Source organism: Lichenostomus cassidix, chromosome 1, assembly GCF_008360975.1.
Source record: "Lichenostomus cassidix isolate B80296 chromosome 1, HeHo_3.0, whole genome shotgun sequence".
NCBI lineage: Eukaryota > Metazoa > Chordata > Aves > Passeriformes > Meliphagidae > Lichenostomus > Lichenostomus cassidix.
Genome location: NC_139479.1, coordinates 3,601,985 through 3,619,606, shown reverse-complemented (window position 1 = coordinate 3,619,606; position 17,622 = coordinate 3,601,985). Strand labels below are relative to the sequence as shown.

At 39.2% G+C, this 17,622-nt stretch overlaps 1 protein-coding gene across 1 annotated transcript in view; it reads left to right on the top strand.

The window, feature by feature from the left end:
- Positions 1-17,622, top strand: part of DSCAM (DS cell adhesion molecule) — a 414,994-nt gene that overhangs the window by 50,630 nt on the left and 346,742 nt on the right. The window contains exons 2-3 of the mRNA XM_085040271.1: positions 9,910-10,227; positions 14,631-14,777. Coding sequence (XP_084896397.1) covers positions 9,910-10,227; positions 14,631-14,777 — 465 coding nt within the window. The remainder of the gene's footprint in view (positions 1-9,909; positions 10,228-14,630; positions 14,778-17,622) is intronic.

Genomic DNA, 17,622 nt, shown 5'->3' with positions numbered 1-17,622 from the left:
TGGGTTGGAAGGGAACTTCAAGATCATCTCACCTTCCACCATCCCAGGTTGCTCAGAGTCTTGTCCAGCCTGGCCTTGAACTCTTCCAGGGATGGAGCATCCAAAACCCCTGCCAGGGCCCCATCACCTCACAATAAAGAATTCCTTCTAACATCCCATCTAAGCCTAATCTCTTTCAGTGTGAAGCCTTTTAGCTGATTTATCTTTTGTGGGAAGCTTCTGTAGATACTTGAGAAAAAGAGTGATATGGAGCAACAGAGCTGAGAGGCTGAGGTTTGAAAATCTCTTGGCATTTGTGGTTTTTTCCCCTTCTTTAGTTTCCTAGCTGGGTATTTGGAAGGCTTTCTTGCCCTGCTGAGAGCAGTAGGGTTCACTCAGTCACTCACCACAGGCTGAGCTCACCCACATGAAAAGCCCAGGGATAAAATTCTGTCCCAGAAGGGTGTCCTGGCTGCTCCCTGCATCCAAGTAAAAGATATTCCAGGCTCTGGCTTACCTGAGCCTTGATCTGGGATGTGGGAAAAATGACACACAAGTGACCAGACTGTGAAACTCAAATTGTAGCTGACTGCTCTACTCTGCTCTGCTCTAAAACATACCCTTGTGGAATCTCCTGCAGCATCTTCACACTTAATTATTTCAGTGAAAAAATTCGATTTATTTTGCTTTTGTTTTTGTGTGGAAGAGAAGATTTTAAAAATTTTTCTCTTTGCTGCACAGGTCCAATGAAAAGCATGCTTGGCTTTGGTGTTATTTAATTGTAAAACTCTGTTATCCCATTGGGATGTGAAGTTGGTGGTCATTAGGACTCTGTAAGAAGCATTAGGTCAACTGCAGTATTTGAAGCAAAAGCCCCACATTGAAACCTGTTAGATCTAAGCCAATAAGTCCTCAAAAATAATGGCTCTATTTATGGAAAACATGGTAATTTATAAACCACTTAAAAGTTACAAATACAGATTAATTCAATTTTTCAGAACCTTGAGATGCATCTAATTATCTTTATTTCTCTTGCTCATAAAATATTTTGGAGAGAAAAATAAATCTAAAGCACTTCTCTCACTTCTGTCCCATTGCTTTTGGTGTTCTTGCAGAGTGTTCCTTACTATAGGAATGAGTGGAATTGGGTTTTGCAGTTCAAGAAGCACAGATGCATATTTTTTGTCCACGGGTTGACAAATATCTGGGATTTTTTGTTTGCTTGGGGTTTTTTTGTTTGTTTTTGTTTTGTTTTGTTTTGTTTGGGTTTTTTTTTTTTGTTTGGTTTGGTTGGGTTTTGTTTGGTTGGCTTTTTTTTTGGTTTTTTGGGTTTTGGTTTTTGGGGTTTTATAAACCACAAACAGATTATTCATTTTTAGCTGATTAAAGGCTCCCATCAGTTGCATCCATTGCATTTGCCACTCTGCATTTGTGCATTCCACCAAAACCTGCACTTCTCTCCCTGCCTTGAGAGTTCTGCTTCTTTTTATGGTTTCACCTGAGGACCTTTTCTTTTAATTGTGGAAGCCTGCTTTGATTTAATGGAAGTTTCTGTCCTCTGAGGATGATAATGCAACACTGAGTGCTTTTTTTCCATAGTGGTTATTATTTGTAGGCAAAACCAACTGCATACTTAATTATCCTCATTAGTGGTTCTGATTTTGAAAGTGATTCAATTGAGTAACCCTTTGGAATAAAAGGTTGAGCCCTGGCACATTGAATCAGAGTAGCAATTTGAAAAAGCATACTTTTTTTGGTTTTTTTTTTTTGGTGGACACATAATAAATTTATACTGGTTAACCCTAAAATTCTGGCTACCCTTGCACAGCAAAATACATGGGAAATAGTTCTGCATTGTGAGATTTTATACTGTGGAAACAATTCTGCTCTCCTTTGTTGACTTAAAACTGTTACGGATGGTGGTGCTTAATTGCTGCTTTTGTATTTGTATTAATTAGATATCTTCATCTCTTTGCTAATTATATTTGTAATATCAAATAACTCTGTGCAATTGATTTAATTTTGTTTTCCAAGTTTAAACCTATTTTGGTTTTAATGTTCTCTTATAATTCTTCTCTAGGGCTGCTTTCACTTTTCTTCATTGTATTAATTCCTTTTTAGTAAGACTTATTTTGGAGTCTGGTCAGAGCATCTTTATCCAGTGCTGTTTTCTTGTTCTTGAATTTACCTATCTTGCCTCCAGCTGACACTCATTCCTTGTGTGAGTTTTGTTTTACCCTCAAACAGTGAGGAATCTTCAATCCTCATCAATTTAGAGAAGCATAAGAAATTCCTGTCCGGAGCCAGAATCAAAGCCAAAGTTGTAAAAGTACATTTGCTTTACCCTTGCTCTAATAAAATTTAGAATATTTATCAACCTTGTGCGTTAGTCATTAGATAAAACCCCTAGAGGGAGACACGATCACAGATGGATTATTGTAATGCCTCATCACTCTGATCTCTCCACAATAGCTGAAGTAATTTCTCCAGGTCACTTTGCATAGCCTGTTACTGGATAATTGAGTGGTGATAATAACATTCTTGTTTGTAAGTGTCTAATCAGGTTTTGATTATTTTCAAATAAGGGCTTTTTTTAGTTCATCAAGGGGAGACGTATTGGAGAAAAAAAGGCCAATTTACCATTTTCTTTTTTATTTTTTTCCCTCTTTTTAAATCTCAGTCATGGTGATGCAGGATAGGACCTTGAAATAAAATTAAAAATCATCCTAAATAGTGACACAGCTCCCCAGCATTGCACCCTCCCAGCCACCCAGACTCTCTCTCCCTGTGTTCTGCAGTGAGTAATCAGCATGTTTGTGATTGCATTTGTAATGTTTCTACTGCTGGTTTGAAAGGCACAGCAACGCATTCAGAAATGTTTCATTTATCAGTTCTCTCTGTTTGTGTTTATGCAAAAAAGATTATCTTAGCATACTGCATTGTTTGGATGTCAACAGGGTAATTAACCTGTAGTATGATCCTGGTAATTCAGTTTCCTTAAATATAATTTATTGTTTAGATGGCTTCAGCCATTTTCCTACAAGACTTGGTTTGGGGGGTTTGACTTTTTTTTACATTAATTCCATTAAATTGTCCTAAAAGATATTTGTCTTTACAGTGAAAAAAAAATCAATATTTTATTTTCCCTGTTAAGGAGGATTTCAATATTTTTCACTGACCATATGAAAAATGGGGCTCAAATTCTCTGTTTTATAAATTTCTCAATTATTTTGCTATAATTGGGTCTTTTGTTCTATTTAGGTCTCCACGTCATAGTCATATGTCTTTAATGACTGTGGTCATAATGTTTTCTTGCCTGCATCTTACTCTGACTTCAGGCCAGTGAAAAAGGAGCTGATAGCAGATCTTTCAAGAAATCTGAGATCCAGGGGAGTTCCTCGAGTCTTGACATCCTTCTGACTTCCACCTGTCTTGTTACCTTTTTCTTCCATTTTGGCAAATAATCTCTTTCATGCCTCTCTTCCCTGCCCTCTTTTGGGGGTGAAAGGCAAAATCTGGTGTGACTCCTGGGGATGATCCTGTGCAGGGCCAGGAGTTTGGACTTGATAATCCTTGTGGTTCCCTTCCAGCTCAGCATATTCTATGACCTTGGTCTCTTTTTGCTCTGATTCTTTTGCTTTTTATGCAAAAGAATTTTTTTACCATTGCTTTTTATGCACCACCACCCAAAGCAAACCAACAAAAAACTCACCCTGTTTTTGAATATTTTGAAGCCTGGAGATGCATTTAGGAATTGCTGGTGTAAGGACAGGCAAAGGCTGGGCATGAGCCAGACAGGCTGAACTCATGGCACAAGGACCTGTAACTGTAGACAAAAAAACAAAAACTGTAGACAAAAACCAAAAAACTGTGGGGGGAAAAAAAAAAAAAGTGAGTGATTTGCCCCATCAAAGCAAGGTCTGAGCTGAGCTCAGGCTGGTTTTTTCCTACAATACCTGTGGAAAAGGCTCAAAAAACTGCTCTGTGCCTGGGATCTTTTAGGAAAAGGCTTCTTCCAGAAGGCAGATAGGATATTGATATTTTATTGTTTTTCTTAAACTTTGAGTAGAGCTTGATGTGTTGATCAGACTACACAGGTTCTTAGTTTTTTAACTTAGTTTTTTAACTGCTTAAGGGAATGTGTCTCATCCTGCTTGGTGCCTGTTTCATGTGGCTGAGAAGAGCCTGCAACAAATGCTCCCAGCTGTCAGTTTTTCCTGGAATGTGTTGTCCCATCATGCTACAAAGCAGTCCCAGGTTGCTGCCATTCCAAATTCAGTACTATTCAGTACTACAAATTCAGCACTAGACTTAGACTTTTTTAGACTTTTTAAAATACTGTCCTTTCTTTCCTTTCTTTTATTTTTCTTTTCTGTTTTTGTCCTACTCCTTGGGTTTGCTTCTGTGTTCCTTGTGTTTACGCAGCTGTATGTAAAAGTGAAAAATTATTAAATTTTAAGGTGATACTTTGTATGATCCATTAAATCTGAAGAAAATATTTGATTGTATCCCAGTTCATCAATCACAACATCACTGAGGAGGAAAAGAGAGAAAACATTGATATCCAAGGCTGTGGCAAACCTGAAGTTCCACTGGAACACAGTTCAGGCTGTTTCCATAAACCTGCTTTAGTGCAGGAGTGCAGTCGACTGCTTAATTACATAATTTATCTTTTCTGCTTTGATTTTTATTTTATCTAAATAATCTCAGTGGTCTCTTGGCTCCAGACTTTCACTTTGATTCATATCTTTTAATTTATCTATATAAATATTTCATGCTGGATTTGATTAATCAAATGGACGAGAACTAATTTTTCCCTTAGTTTGAAATTGTTATTCATTTAAGAGCAAACTTCCACTTGCAAAAGCATTACAGGAATAGCATTTAGCCTTCGAAAAGGGCAGGGAAGGTGAATTAAATATAAGTATCAATTAATTTCTCAGAGACATTTTATTCATATTTTTGAGTATGCTCGCTTGTCTCTTGCCCAAAAGTATTTCAGTTCTTTCAAGAACTGAAGAGAAAACTGGGGCTTTAATTGCAGAATATGGGAGGAGGGCTTTGGAAGAACATGAGGCCCAAAAAGATAACTTCAAAATCACAGAGGTGTTACTTAAACTTGCTAAAAGATGAAAGAGCACATGATGAAAAGGAATTATGTACAACACCAAGTCTCAGCATTGTATTCTGGCACCAAACTGAACAGATACAAAATTTTCTTTTGTTCCATGCAAACTCCATGGAAGTTTTCACTTTTGGCATCTTTAGGGTAAAGGCTCTTGCAGGTGAAGCAATCTGAAGGGGGAGGAAGGGAAGTGGACAGATGGTTCTGTGGTTTGTTTTCTTCCACCTCTCTGTGCGTGTTGATCCCTGCTTGCCAGCAGATCCTCCATGGGGCAAGTGATTACACCTAATTACTGAAATTTAAGTGTAGGATCTTCTCTCTCCCATCTTGTGTGTTTAAGGGCACACATGATCTCCATGATGGTGTGGTGAAGATACTTCATTGCAAAAATCCAGGGTTCTTAAACTGTTAGTTTGTTACGAGTTTACAAACCTGTGAGGCACAACAAATGTGCTTCAGCAACCACCATAGACCAGGATAGGAACAGCATCAGGTGTAACCAACATCCAGCTCCACTGTGTGAGCACTGATTGGTTCTAATAACTGTTTTACAATTATGGAACTTGTTCTTCACCTCTAGTTTAGCTGAGTCATTCCCAGAATGCTTTTCTAGTTGGCCAAAGAAACAGAAGTGAGCAAGGATTTCACAAGGGCAGCAAGACCCTCACTTTGCAAGGCCTTTCTGCTCCACAGCAGTGACAGCCCCTTCTACCCAGCAAAAAGGAAAATTGAGAAACAGCAGTTTCAGCCTGGTTTGTCTTGTGAAGCCTTGATAAATCCCACCCTCACAGGCAGGAATATCACAAGTGGGATGGGCTAGGTCCTTAGAGAAGACCTTCAAGTGCTCAGCATGTACACATTTAGGAGCTCCAGACATGGAGGAGTGACCTGCCTGAAGAGAGAAAAGCCACCTCTGTAAAAATGAAAAGGGACTCAGTTCTTATCCATGCCAATGATGCCCAAAGCAGGGCTTCCTAAAACAGAAGGCTAGCCAAAGTTAGGAGAATAAAAAGCAGATTAATTTATTAAAAACCTTTAAGTACATTTAGGGCAGGCAGAGCCTACTCATGAGGCTACACCGAAAGTGGACAGTGAGTCACGAGTTCTTCATATTTTATAAGTTCTGTCCATTAACATACTGAGCCTCAATTCTCCAATTACACCTTCAGGTGATGATGTCAATTACCCCAAGCTTGCTCCCCCCAGTTCACTGTTATTTACGTATTTTGAGGCTCTGAGGCAGTGAAATGTCCTTGGCTTTTCCAGCTGAAAGGTATTGTTTTGTCTAAAGTGCTGGGAACAGAGGTTTCTAGCACTTTATATGGAGCCTAGAGCTACACACCAAAACCACAGATACAAGCTAAAAATCCTTAAGGCATCACCAATAGCTACAGGTGTTGCAGATGCCAAACCCAGCCCAGATCTGTATCCTGTCTGTCCATCCTGGTCACACCTGCCCAGCCTGGCTCACACTGCTCAGCCTCCCTTGCTGATGGAGATCAACTCACAGTGCCACTGACCAGCTTGTTGTAAAGAATCAGTTCAGCTGACAGGAGATTTCTCAAATGCTAACAGAAATTTAGTATCTGGCTGATGTATGCAGCACTTTGCTAAGCACAGCTTGGCGGCATTGTCTCCCCTGAAAATCAGGAGAAATTTCCTTGGCTCTAACGCTTTGTCAGTTCCCCTTATCACTTCAAGTAGTTGAGGGTAAGGAATGCTGATTGAACTTGCAAAAAATTTATCCACCTCCCTTCTCCCCTCTATTTTTCCCTCCCCCCCTCCTTCTCTTCCCATTTTTGAATGAGTGAGAGATCCTGCTATCTATTGAGCCTGAGACTCCAGAAGTGCTTCTTGCCCTTTGATCTGATAAACTGTTGCTGTGCTCCTTTAACCACTCAGCCAAGGACACAAATCTCTGCCTTCTTGCCCTGAAATACTTGCAGTTTCAGACTGTTTGTCACCTTTTCATTCCAGTTGGAGCAGCTCAGTGCTGCTGAGGTGCAGCCTTCCTCCTTTTTCCCTCGAGAATTATTGCTTTAGGAATAAATAACCCTTATTCAGGAGGAATCTTTGCCTTTTTCTTCCCTTGCACTGCTAAGTGATGTCATCTCTGTCCAGGCCAAGTGCAGTCACTCAACTGCTAGAATTTTCAGTTCTGCCTTGGATATTATTTTCTCTTCTATGATTGTCCTTTTTTCATTCTTCAGGTATTTCTCTTTGCTGTTATATATCCATAAATTCTGTCATTTTCCCCTGCCCCTCTCCCTTGCAACTCTTAATCTGAGTTGCTTCTGCTTGCTGGAAAATACCGTGTTTAGTTGGATCATATTTTATCATTAAGTAACATATAATTACACATCTCCTTTGACTTGTCTCAGTTTCAATTAGCTTTCAATAAATCACTTATTCTGTCATTCAGCTAATCCCTTCCTTCCTATGCAAAGCTGAGGAGAAATATCTTTTTAATAAAATCTTCTGAAATCCCATTTTTGTCACTGGATGCATCCAAGTAGCTTACACAGTGATTCCCCCACAGAAAGCATCTGGGTTGTCAGCATTGTGTATATGTGTGTGTATTACAGCACTATGATTATTTTCCAGGGATCTTGGTGTGTTTGGGGCTGCCATTTAGATGAATGTAGAGCAGATGCTGGTTTCAAATGAAGCAGTATTGTATAGGCTGATGGATGGAAAGTTTGTCAAAAGTAGTGAAAGCTTCTACAGGGGATACAAAGCAGCTGGAAAAATTCATTGTTATGTGCTGATAGTACGAGTCTCTAGTTCAGCTGTGCTGCATTTGATTGGGAAGTTAGATTCTATGGAAGTGTCAAACAGAGTTCCTGATATTCTCTATTTTTATGGCATCTGTAATGTGGTATTTACCTCTTTGTTCTTGGCCAGGAATTCTACTGGTTTTGCTTGAATATCTGTTAAGAAGCAGCACAGCATAATAAAAGCTGGCAAATGTGAACTGTGTTTATTACTTCTACATGAATGTCTTGTTGGCCAATGGAAATTTAAATGCTCTGTTCATTGTTTCATTTGTATTTGTAGGGAAAAGCTTGTACAGCAGATGAACAATGCCAATGGTTTTTTTTTTTTTTTTTTTAGTTCTCTATTATGTTACCAACAATACTGTTCTCTGCATCAAAGTACAACTATAATTAGAAATGTGATTATGTAAAAGTGGCACCATCTTATTCAGTCCTTCTGAATAAGGATTCAGCTTCTTCCTGTGCTTAGTCCTATTGTGCCTATTTTTGCTTTCCAGATGCCCAAGTTCCTCTTGGGATTGCACCAACTAGGTGGAATTTCTCTTGCAAGGGACTTTATTCTGTGCTGGCACCTGCCTCATCTGAATGCAGGAGCTCAGCTCCAGAGTTGAAATTTCTCCTTTCTGAATTTCCAAGCTTTCTTTCAACGTTCTCTGTGTCGCTCATTTATCTCTCTGTCTCCTGCATGCCAGACATCTTTCCCTATTGGGAAGGCTCCCTTGCATTAATTTCCAGGGATTCCCAGAGCCACTTCTGCTCTCGTTTGAGTCTCTCCTGATGGTATTTGGAAGAGAACATCTTCCCACCTTGTATCTTCGCAAGATACCAAAAGAGAGAAGGAAAAAATATCTATTTCATGCTCCAAATGACCATAAAATGCAGTGGCAGAGGTAGACAAGACACTTCATGGCTTAGCATTGGGATTGCAAGTTCTTTCTGCAGGATAATAGAATCCATCTTGTGCTAATGAAGGCTGCTCTGAAATCTGTCTCATCACTGCTCCCTGGGATCTGATGCACTATGGTCACCTTTTCAAAAACTGACTCCTTACCAGTCTTGCTTTAGAAAATCCTGTCAGAATCTACTGCATTCAAGATGCAGTGAAATAGCCAAGTCTCTGTGTTTGTCTCAAGCAAAACTGCCAAGTTTTTTGTTTACAAGTGAGCACTGTATGCAAATATAAAGCAGATTGGTGGTGTTGGATTATATCCTACTGTTTACTGGAAAACTAAAATCATGTCTCAGGCTTATCAGCTCTCCAAGAGAGAAAGTTAGGAAGGTATTTTAGAGGAAATGTTGGGGAACCTTTAAACCACCTCAAGCCTTCAATCCCTCCAGTGAGAGCTCAATAGTCCATGGCAGAAGTGGTTAATCTGGTGCTCTAATAACTGTTAGAGAATCCATGATTTAAGTTTGGGAGGGGATGGCAGAACCAAGATTATCATAGACACCGAGGTTTATAAGTCCCTGCTAGAAAGACCTGACCAAATGATATAAAGCATTTATTAAGCTGTATCTGTATTAAGTATAGACATGTGTTACCATTAAGGAGTTATGGGGAATTTTGTCACTGTTTGCTCCGTTCTTTTTATTACTTTATATATCATTTTTTGGTGTGGAACGACTGTAAAAATAAATTTAGGGAGGCCAACAGAAACTGCCTGTGTTCCAGGCAGAAATTTAGTCACTGGAAATTTCATAAAAGCAGATTACTGATAGATTTTTTCAGGCTGTACAAAGAGCACTGCCACAGCAAGTGCAGAAGTGAGCAGATCTGCATCAGTTTGCACCAAAACGGGTCTCTCATTGTACTTTTGGGTGCAAACCACTTACAGTGTTTAACCCAGTGATATTCCCTTTGAAAAAGAGAAACATTTTATTAGAGGTGACATTAGCAGCCAGATGCTTTGATTGCCTTCCCTGGGCGTCGCGTTTGATTTGGTGGCGGCGTCACATCGCTTCACGCGCGGCTGGAATTTCTCAGATTCTCAAGGTCTCTTCTCTGTCTTTCTTCTTCTTGTCTTGCAGTTTTCAGTGAAGAGCTACACGCCAGTCTCTACTTTGTCAATGCATCTCTGCAAGAGGTAGTGTTTGCTAGCACCACAGGGACTCTGGTACCCTGTCCTGCAGCGGGGATCCCCCCTGTGACGCTCAGATGGTACCTAGCGACGGGCGAGGAGATCTACGATGTCCCAGGGATCCGCCACGTCCACCCCAATGGCACTCTCCAAATCTTCCCCTTCCCTCCTTCAAGCTTTAATAACTTAATCCATGATAACACTTACTATTGCACAGCTGAAAATCCTTCAGGGAAAATCAGGAGTCAGGATGTTCACATTAAGGCTGGTGAGTAGAGGCTTTTGGGATGGAGGGATGGTTCAAATGGGATGGAGGGGGGAGGGAATTTGGGTGTTTTGAAGAGTAGCAGCAGATATCAATCAAGGGAGATGGGCCAGAAGTGCAACCTCTGAGCTCTTAATATGAAGTAACATTATGAATTTTTTCCTCTCCTCCCCAGTTTGAATTATTGTGGTGTTGAAAATTTTCCCAAGATCAGTTGAGCACAAATATAAGGAAAAACAAACTGATAATGAAATTAACAATCAGACCATGCTTGCACGTTAAAAGGGTGTGTGAGAAAAAGATGAATTTGGATTTTGTACGGGGGCTGGAATAAAAGAGGAATGCTTGGCCCAAAATCATACCTCTCCTGGTGTGCTTGTGGTCACCTGTGTTTTGTTTTGAGAGAGAAATTGTGTCCCCTGCAATAATTCAGGGACTGATGTGGGACCGTGGGCAGTGCTTTCTCTTTAAGCTAAAATATGCAAATGGACAGAAAGGTTTTGCATCTGTTTTCTGTACTGGCTCTGTCAGCCAGTGGGGAATTAGAGAGGGATCAAAATCAGGCCTTTTGTTACAACACATAAACACATGATTGCACAGTTTTTGAAGATTTTGGTCTAGCTGCTTCAGTTAATTAAAATATTCAAACAAACAAACAAACAAGTAGTCTGGGAGGTGACCCTTGGCAAATTCAAACTCTTGGATTGGAACCTCTTTATTTTTGGTGGAGCTATGCTTGGCTTTTCTCAGAAGAGAACAACCTTTCCTTTGGAGATTTGTCTTCACAGGAGTTTCACAGGGAAAACTGTGAACAGTTAACGAGTAGATTTGCCTGTGACTTTCTTTTTAAACCATAAAATGTGTTCTCTTCTTCTTAACAATAAGCTAACATTCAGAGGTCTGTCGTTTGTAGGGACTTGGGAGGCAAGAATAAAAACCAGGTTTCCATGAAATTCATTTCTCATTAAAATTTTAGTCTAGAAAAGTGGGTTTTCTTGCACAAGAAGCATCTAGTAGAAGCAAGATTTCATGTTACATATACGGGGAGTTCTATGATGGTCTATGCTTCTTATGAAAATGTTTTGTTGTCCATGAAAAAAAAGTTTGGAAATGAAAGATGCATAGGAACATGTTGTAACCAACCTAATGTTTGAAACTCAGTTCTGGTTTTTGAGCTTTTTGTTTTAGTTTCATGGATTTGTGGGCAAGTTGTCTGGTAGAATTATATTCAGAGACAACATAGCATTTATTCTGGTCTTTTCTGGATTTGTTAATTTGTCTCCATTTTGAACATCTTTTGGGCAGTATATTTCTCCAGTATTACTTTCCAATTTTCATTTTTCTTGGATAAACTAATGTGGTGATACAGAGGAGGCTGCAACTTGCTGTGTTGTTGTCTAAGGCTCTGAACTAGTGTTCATTTAGGTGTAAAACATTTGATGTGGGTTTTGACCTATTCATCCATGGAACTCCAAAACAGGTCTTCTCCCTCTGCTTGAGAAACAAACCTTGCAAACAGAAAAAGGACCTGAAAAAGGAGCTTTGCAGTTGGTAGCTTCAGCTGCTTGACTCCTAAATTAAAAACTATTTTTTCACCAAGTCAGAAATGCCCCCTTTACCTCTTTTCCTTCCCTTTTTAACCTTTTGTCCTATATCCACTCACTTCTCCATTTGGCTCAATTTCTCAGTTAATCTGAGGTTTGGATAATGAGTTAAACAAGTTCTCTCACTTCACATGAACTGAAGCTGTGTGTCAGAACTGTCACCGTGCCTGATGGCAGATCAGAGCTCTTGGTGAGCATTTTTTCCAAGGGTTTGTGTAACCCCTCAATCACAAGAAAATACAATTTGGAGAGTCTTCTGTGCATGGCAGTTAAGTGTATTTTATGCTCAGATGATAAAACCTGTGCTGCTCAAATTTGAAATGAGGAACTTCATTTCTTTATGTGGTAATTGCAAATTATTTCTGTTCATGTGAAATCTGAACAGTATTTCAGACTGGCACTAATTAATGTGATTTTGGGGAGTCTTTTCTTATCTCCTCTGTCTTCTTCTCCTTCAAGAGCAGATGCAAGAGATGATTGTAATTGTGGGTTTGCATGTAATTTTGCATATAGAGCAACAAACAAACTCCCCCAAAAAGACATAATCCCCAAACCTGGATTAATCCATCCAAACCTAATCCTCTTCCATACCACTCCCCTATGGGAGTAAAGGTCTCCATTTTTTCTTCAAGCTTTCCTATGCAATCATGGCAGTGAAGAGTATATATATTTTTTTGCTAGAAAAGGCTGACATTCTCATATAAATTAATGACCTGGGGATTTGGGATAAAAAAAAAAACCAACAGAAAAAGTCAAAATCAGCAATTTATTAATGGAAACTGTCAAAACTATGACCTGGAAATAGCTGAGGGGCCTTGTAAATCACAGTAATGTAAATTTTTTTAAGCAAGGAAGTGAATAAACCTCTTTCCAGTTCTTGTCCTCACATGGTTCCCGTGTTGACTTTTATTGACGTGATCCATAGGGCAGATTTTCAAAATGGCCAACTGCTCTGAAAAGTACAAATACCTTCAGCAGTGGGTTAGGATATTGCTGCTAAACAAGCCTTTCCTGAGAGTGATGGCTGGAGCAGCAGCATTAGACACAAGTCAGCCTCATTAAGATGATCAGTGTGCCATTCCCTGGGTGTAGAACAAGATTAGGGGCTGCTTCCTCATAGGGCAGCCAATGTTGTAAAGTCACTGCACTAAAGGTACTTATAATATCAGTTTAACACTCATAAGAGGGTTAGGAATCCTAACCTTTGATTAAAAATTAATTATTGACTTAAAAAAAACCTAGTAGTGTCTATTTTGTAATAGAAAATGGATTTTTTTCCCTTTTAAAAATGGTCTTTAATTTTTAATTAAATTTATTTATTTTGTTGTTAGGGCTTCTAAAAGTTATATTGTTGTAGCAATGTTTGCAACGGAGAACTTCAGTCTCCCTTCTTTGCAATGGTAACAATGGACCTGAAAACTTGATGCTGTTTGCATTTTGAAGACTGTGGTTACATGTCAATACTCCACCTTTTATTTTTTGAAAGACGTCCTAAGTGGGCCTGACATTGAGAAATTCCAGTTCTCCTGATGTACAGAAACACTTTTGTAAACTCTGAAAAGGATTTGCTGACTTTTCAACTAGAATCAGTGGCGTTAAATGTATTTGGTGCATGAGCTTGGCCTGTGTTTGTGGCCAAGATATGTGGGCAAGAAATGTCACTGTAAGGTGGCAGCTCAGCACTGCTGCTGCACTGGGGTCATTCTCCCCATAATTCTGACTCTCAAGCAGCTACATGTCTCAGACACAAGTAATTTTCCAATACATTCATCCCTATTCTCATTGAAATGGTTTGTTTTGGCTGTGGTGATTCCCTTTTTTTCACACCTTGACCCTGTGATCCCATGGAGAGTCTGTTGTGCTCCTCTGTCCTGTCTCACCATTCACCTGCTGGAGAAAACATCTCCTTCTCTGCTCTGCCACCTGCTCCATGAACTCTCACTCACAGAAGTGTTCACCCCTCACTCTTTATGGAATTGTTTCAGGATTTCCATTCTTCTACCCAGTGCAACTTCATCTCATCCCAGCAGTTTTAGTTTTGTGGCAAGGGTTTCTGCAGTTTTGCTTTTATCTTCCTTGTTGCTCCAGTTGTTCTTTTTTCTCTTTGTTCATTAAATGAATTCTTTCAGACTCAAGACAAATAATATTCTGATTCAAAATGCTTTCTGAGTCATGTTGAGTTAGATTATAACATGATTTTGTTTATTACAATTGTGGTTTTGGTTCTGTTTGTTTTGCCATTAACCAATATATTTCATGGCTGGTCAATCAGTGTAGCTCTCCTCTTGCTTACTCTCATTTCTCTGTTTCTGAGACACATTTCTTTTTCTCTCTGTCACTTCCATCGATTTTCTCCTTCAGTTCTCACTTCCTCAAAATCCTAAATGACACTGACCTTCTCCTCTCCCCTCTGGATGCCTAATTCACCCACACAGCACCTGCATGCACTCTGTGCTCTTTGACAGAGCAGAAAACCCTTTGTGAAGGGAAATGTGGCTTGAGGAACCAGACAAGTAACTTCAATATCACCATTTACCCACATAAATATGCAGCTCTTTCCCAAGCCTCCCAGAACTAGGTGAGGAAAGAACACACAACAGGAGATGCAGATGTTGAGGAAACAAAAAGATCTGGGAATGCTTCCATACCAACTCGCAATCAGCCTTGTAAATGTGTGTAATTTCAGTCACTGAGACAAGAGCTCCCAGCCTGACTCTTGGGGACACTTTGCAAGGCTAACCAAGGCAGAGGATGAGAAGTGTGACTGCAGTTTGTGTAACAATCCCTCTCTTGTCCCTGCAGTTTTACGGGAACCCTATACAGTCCGTGTGGAGGACCAGAAAGCCATGAGAGGCAATGTAGCAGTGTTCAAGTGCATTATCCCCTCCTCTGTGGAGGCATACATCACTGTTGTCTCATGGGAGAAAGACACAGTCTCGCTTGTCTCAGGTAGGCTCTTATGGCTTTTTTGGTTTTTTTCTTTCCAGCTGGCAATGGCAGAGATGTTTCCTGGTTTTTTTCCACCCAAAATTCCCGATGTTTGCTTTGGTTCAATTCTAGCTGAGTGGGATGTCATCCTCCCAGTAATGTATTTCACTCCACGTTGCTGCATCCCTCTGACTCTGTGTGTGTGTGTGACATGAAGGCTTCAGACAGCCCCGCTTTTCTAGCCTGCTTGAGGGGAAAATAACATGTTTTTTGTTTTATACCAGACATAAAACCAGCTTTCTGGGGCTGTGGCAGTGGCTTTGCATTTTAACTTTGATGAAGAGCTCCTGCATGCCAAAGAAATTTAAGTGTCATAAACATGTGCTGGGTTGTAATTGTTTTTAGTAGTGATGTTACTCATGGATTAGAAGAAATCCTGAGTCTAAATTTGCTTGGTTATGTTTAAATGAGGTATGTAATCAATATTTATCCTTTCATGGCATTTTAATCCCAAATATCTTCACAGATAACAGTGGAGGCTTAAGCACTGCCATAAGCTGAACATATTGAAGTGAAACAATCTATACTAAAGCAGTTATGTGCATTAATCTATTTACTGACAGAGGGAGAAAATGTGAGGCATTGTTCAGGAATTTGGGCAAGGAAAATCTAACCATTTTAGAGCATAAACATTGTAAGAAATTCATGGGAGAATGAATAGGTAGGAGAAATATTTTCAGTACAGTGCATATCTGAATTATATATAATGCAGGGTGCAGCTGTTGTTACACATACAAATGATTTATGTGTGCAGAAATTGGAAATGTATTGTTGCAGGGCTGTGCAGAACGGAAAAAAGTAGTTTGAGTTAAATGTTGCTGCAGAGTCTACTTAGGAATATGGTTGTGTTTATGATGCTCAAGTGTGTGGAGATGTTTTTGCACACCTCCTCAGTATGTTAATAATCTTTATTTTCTGTCAAATTGCGGCATCGATGAAAATATCTGTGTCTCAATATGACTCGTTTTACAGATTTAATTTCTCTCTGTGTTTTATTGATTCCTGACATCACCTTGCAATATTTTTCTCAAAAATTGTAATTCAAAGAGCTTCCTAAGCATTTGGTTGATATTTAACAACCACCTAATGGATGATCAGTTGTTCTGTGTTGCTAGTGCACTGTTTAAGTTTGGTAAATTCACTTCTTTATTATGCTCTTGGATTATGATATATCAAATCTTTTTGGCATTGAATAACTGAAACTGTGTTTCCACAAGGAGGTCTGTAATGCCTGAATTGTTGGACTCACCAGCACTTCAGCCAACACAAGTCATTCGTATTTAAATGCACAAAAAGGTTTTAATTATTCTACATACAATGATGTAGAATTATCCTTAAGATTATCTAAACTATGATTGTGACTGTTTAACACCACAGTGGATGGATGTGTTTATTTAGCTTCATCTTAAAATAATCTGCTGCATGGTGCACATAGGTCTGTGTGTGAGAATATTGGCTAAAGGAAAACAATGGGAATTTCTTCATGCTTAACTACCTTAATTTTTTTTTTTAAAGTTTATTCATTCTGTTTCATGAGAAAACATGCATATTGTCTCTGAAAATAGAGACTGAGAGGACACAATCTGATTTTTTGTGACTTCAGCATTAGATCTGTTACCTCTGTGGTATCTCAGAGTGGCTCAATCCTGCCCTTCCCCCTGGAATCAGGAGCAGGGGACTCACAGCTCTCTGTAATCTCTTATTTAGGGGAAAAATATGGCAATTCTTCAGAGCATCATGGCTGCTACTTACAGAGAATTTAATTAGTTTTAATCCCAAAATTTTGGGGCATACAAAAATGTGATAACATTTAACTATATGGATCAAAATCTATTTTTTTTTTTCCTTAATGCACCTTCTGACTGTGGTTGGCTGGGCTACAATCATTAAAAAACTATTTCAAACTTTAACAAGTTTCTTATTTTGGCAGTTAGGAATCTAAATTAAAATAAAACATAAATCCTTAAAACTGATGCTATTAAAAAATCTCAGTGTATTGTAGTGTGTGTGTGTGCGTGCAAGACCAGATTCTTTGGTGTGCTTTTAATCTCACCGTTAAGAAATGAAAAATATCAAGTTCTGATTTGTTTTCTTCTTTTTTTTTTTTTCCCCTAAATAACTGATTTATTGGTTATGCATTAGCATCAGCAAAAATGAGAGTCATCTTGAGGGGAAACCTCTACTGTGAAAGGAAAGAATGTAAAGAGAAGCACTTGGGAGAGTGATGATTTTCATGGTTTAAAAAGAAAACAATCAATAAAAAAAAAGCACAGCATTCTTACTTTTACAGGGTAAAAATATCCTGCCTTTTTAGAAAGAGTGTTTTGCCTTTTTAGAAAGAGTGTTTTAAGAGCATGTTCCTTGATTAAAACACCACAATGTTTTTGCTCTTGCCACAGCCTGCTACCCTGGGCATGTCTGCTTTTGCCTGTATATTTGGTTTTCAGGGAGCACAGTGATGTCCACACTAATCTAAGTGTGTAATAAATATAGCTGGGCAAGAGCATCTTCTGTTTCCTGGCTGCAATTTTATGTTGTGCCTCCAGGTTATTGTAAAGTAATTGGGAGTTGAAACATATTAAGACCTATTGCCAGAGCGTTTCCAAGGAGTATCCCAACAGATCAGCCTCCATGTTCAATAAAGGGGAAGGTGCCCATGTTTGGAGCCAGAAATACCAATTTCTGTGAATTTTCCATATGCCAGGACAGCTGCAGCCTGGAAAGGTGTGCAGGAACTCGTCTGTCTGTCTATCGGGGGACAGCTAGAGAATTGGGGTTTTGCTCCTACACTTTGTTGTTAGATTTG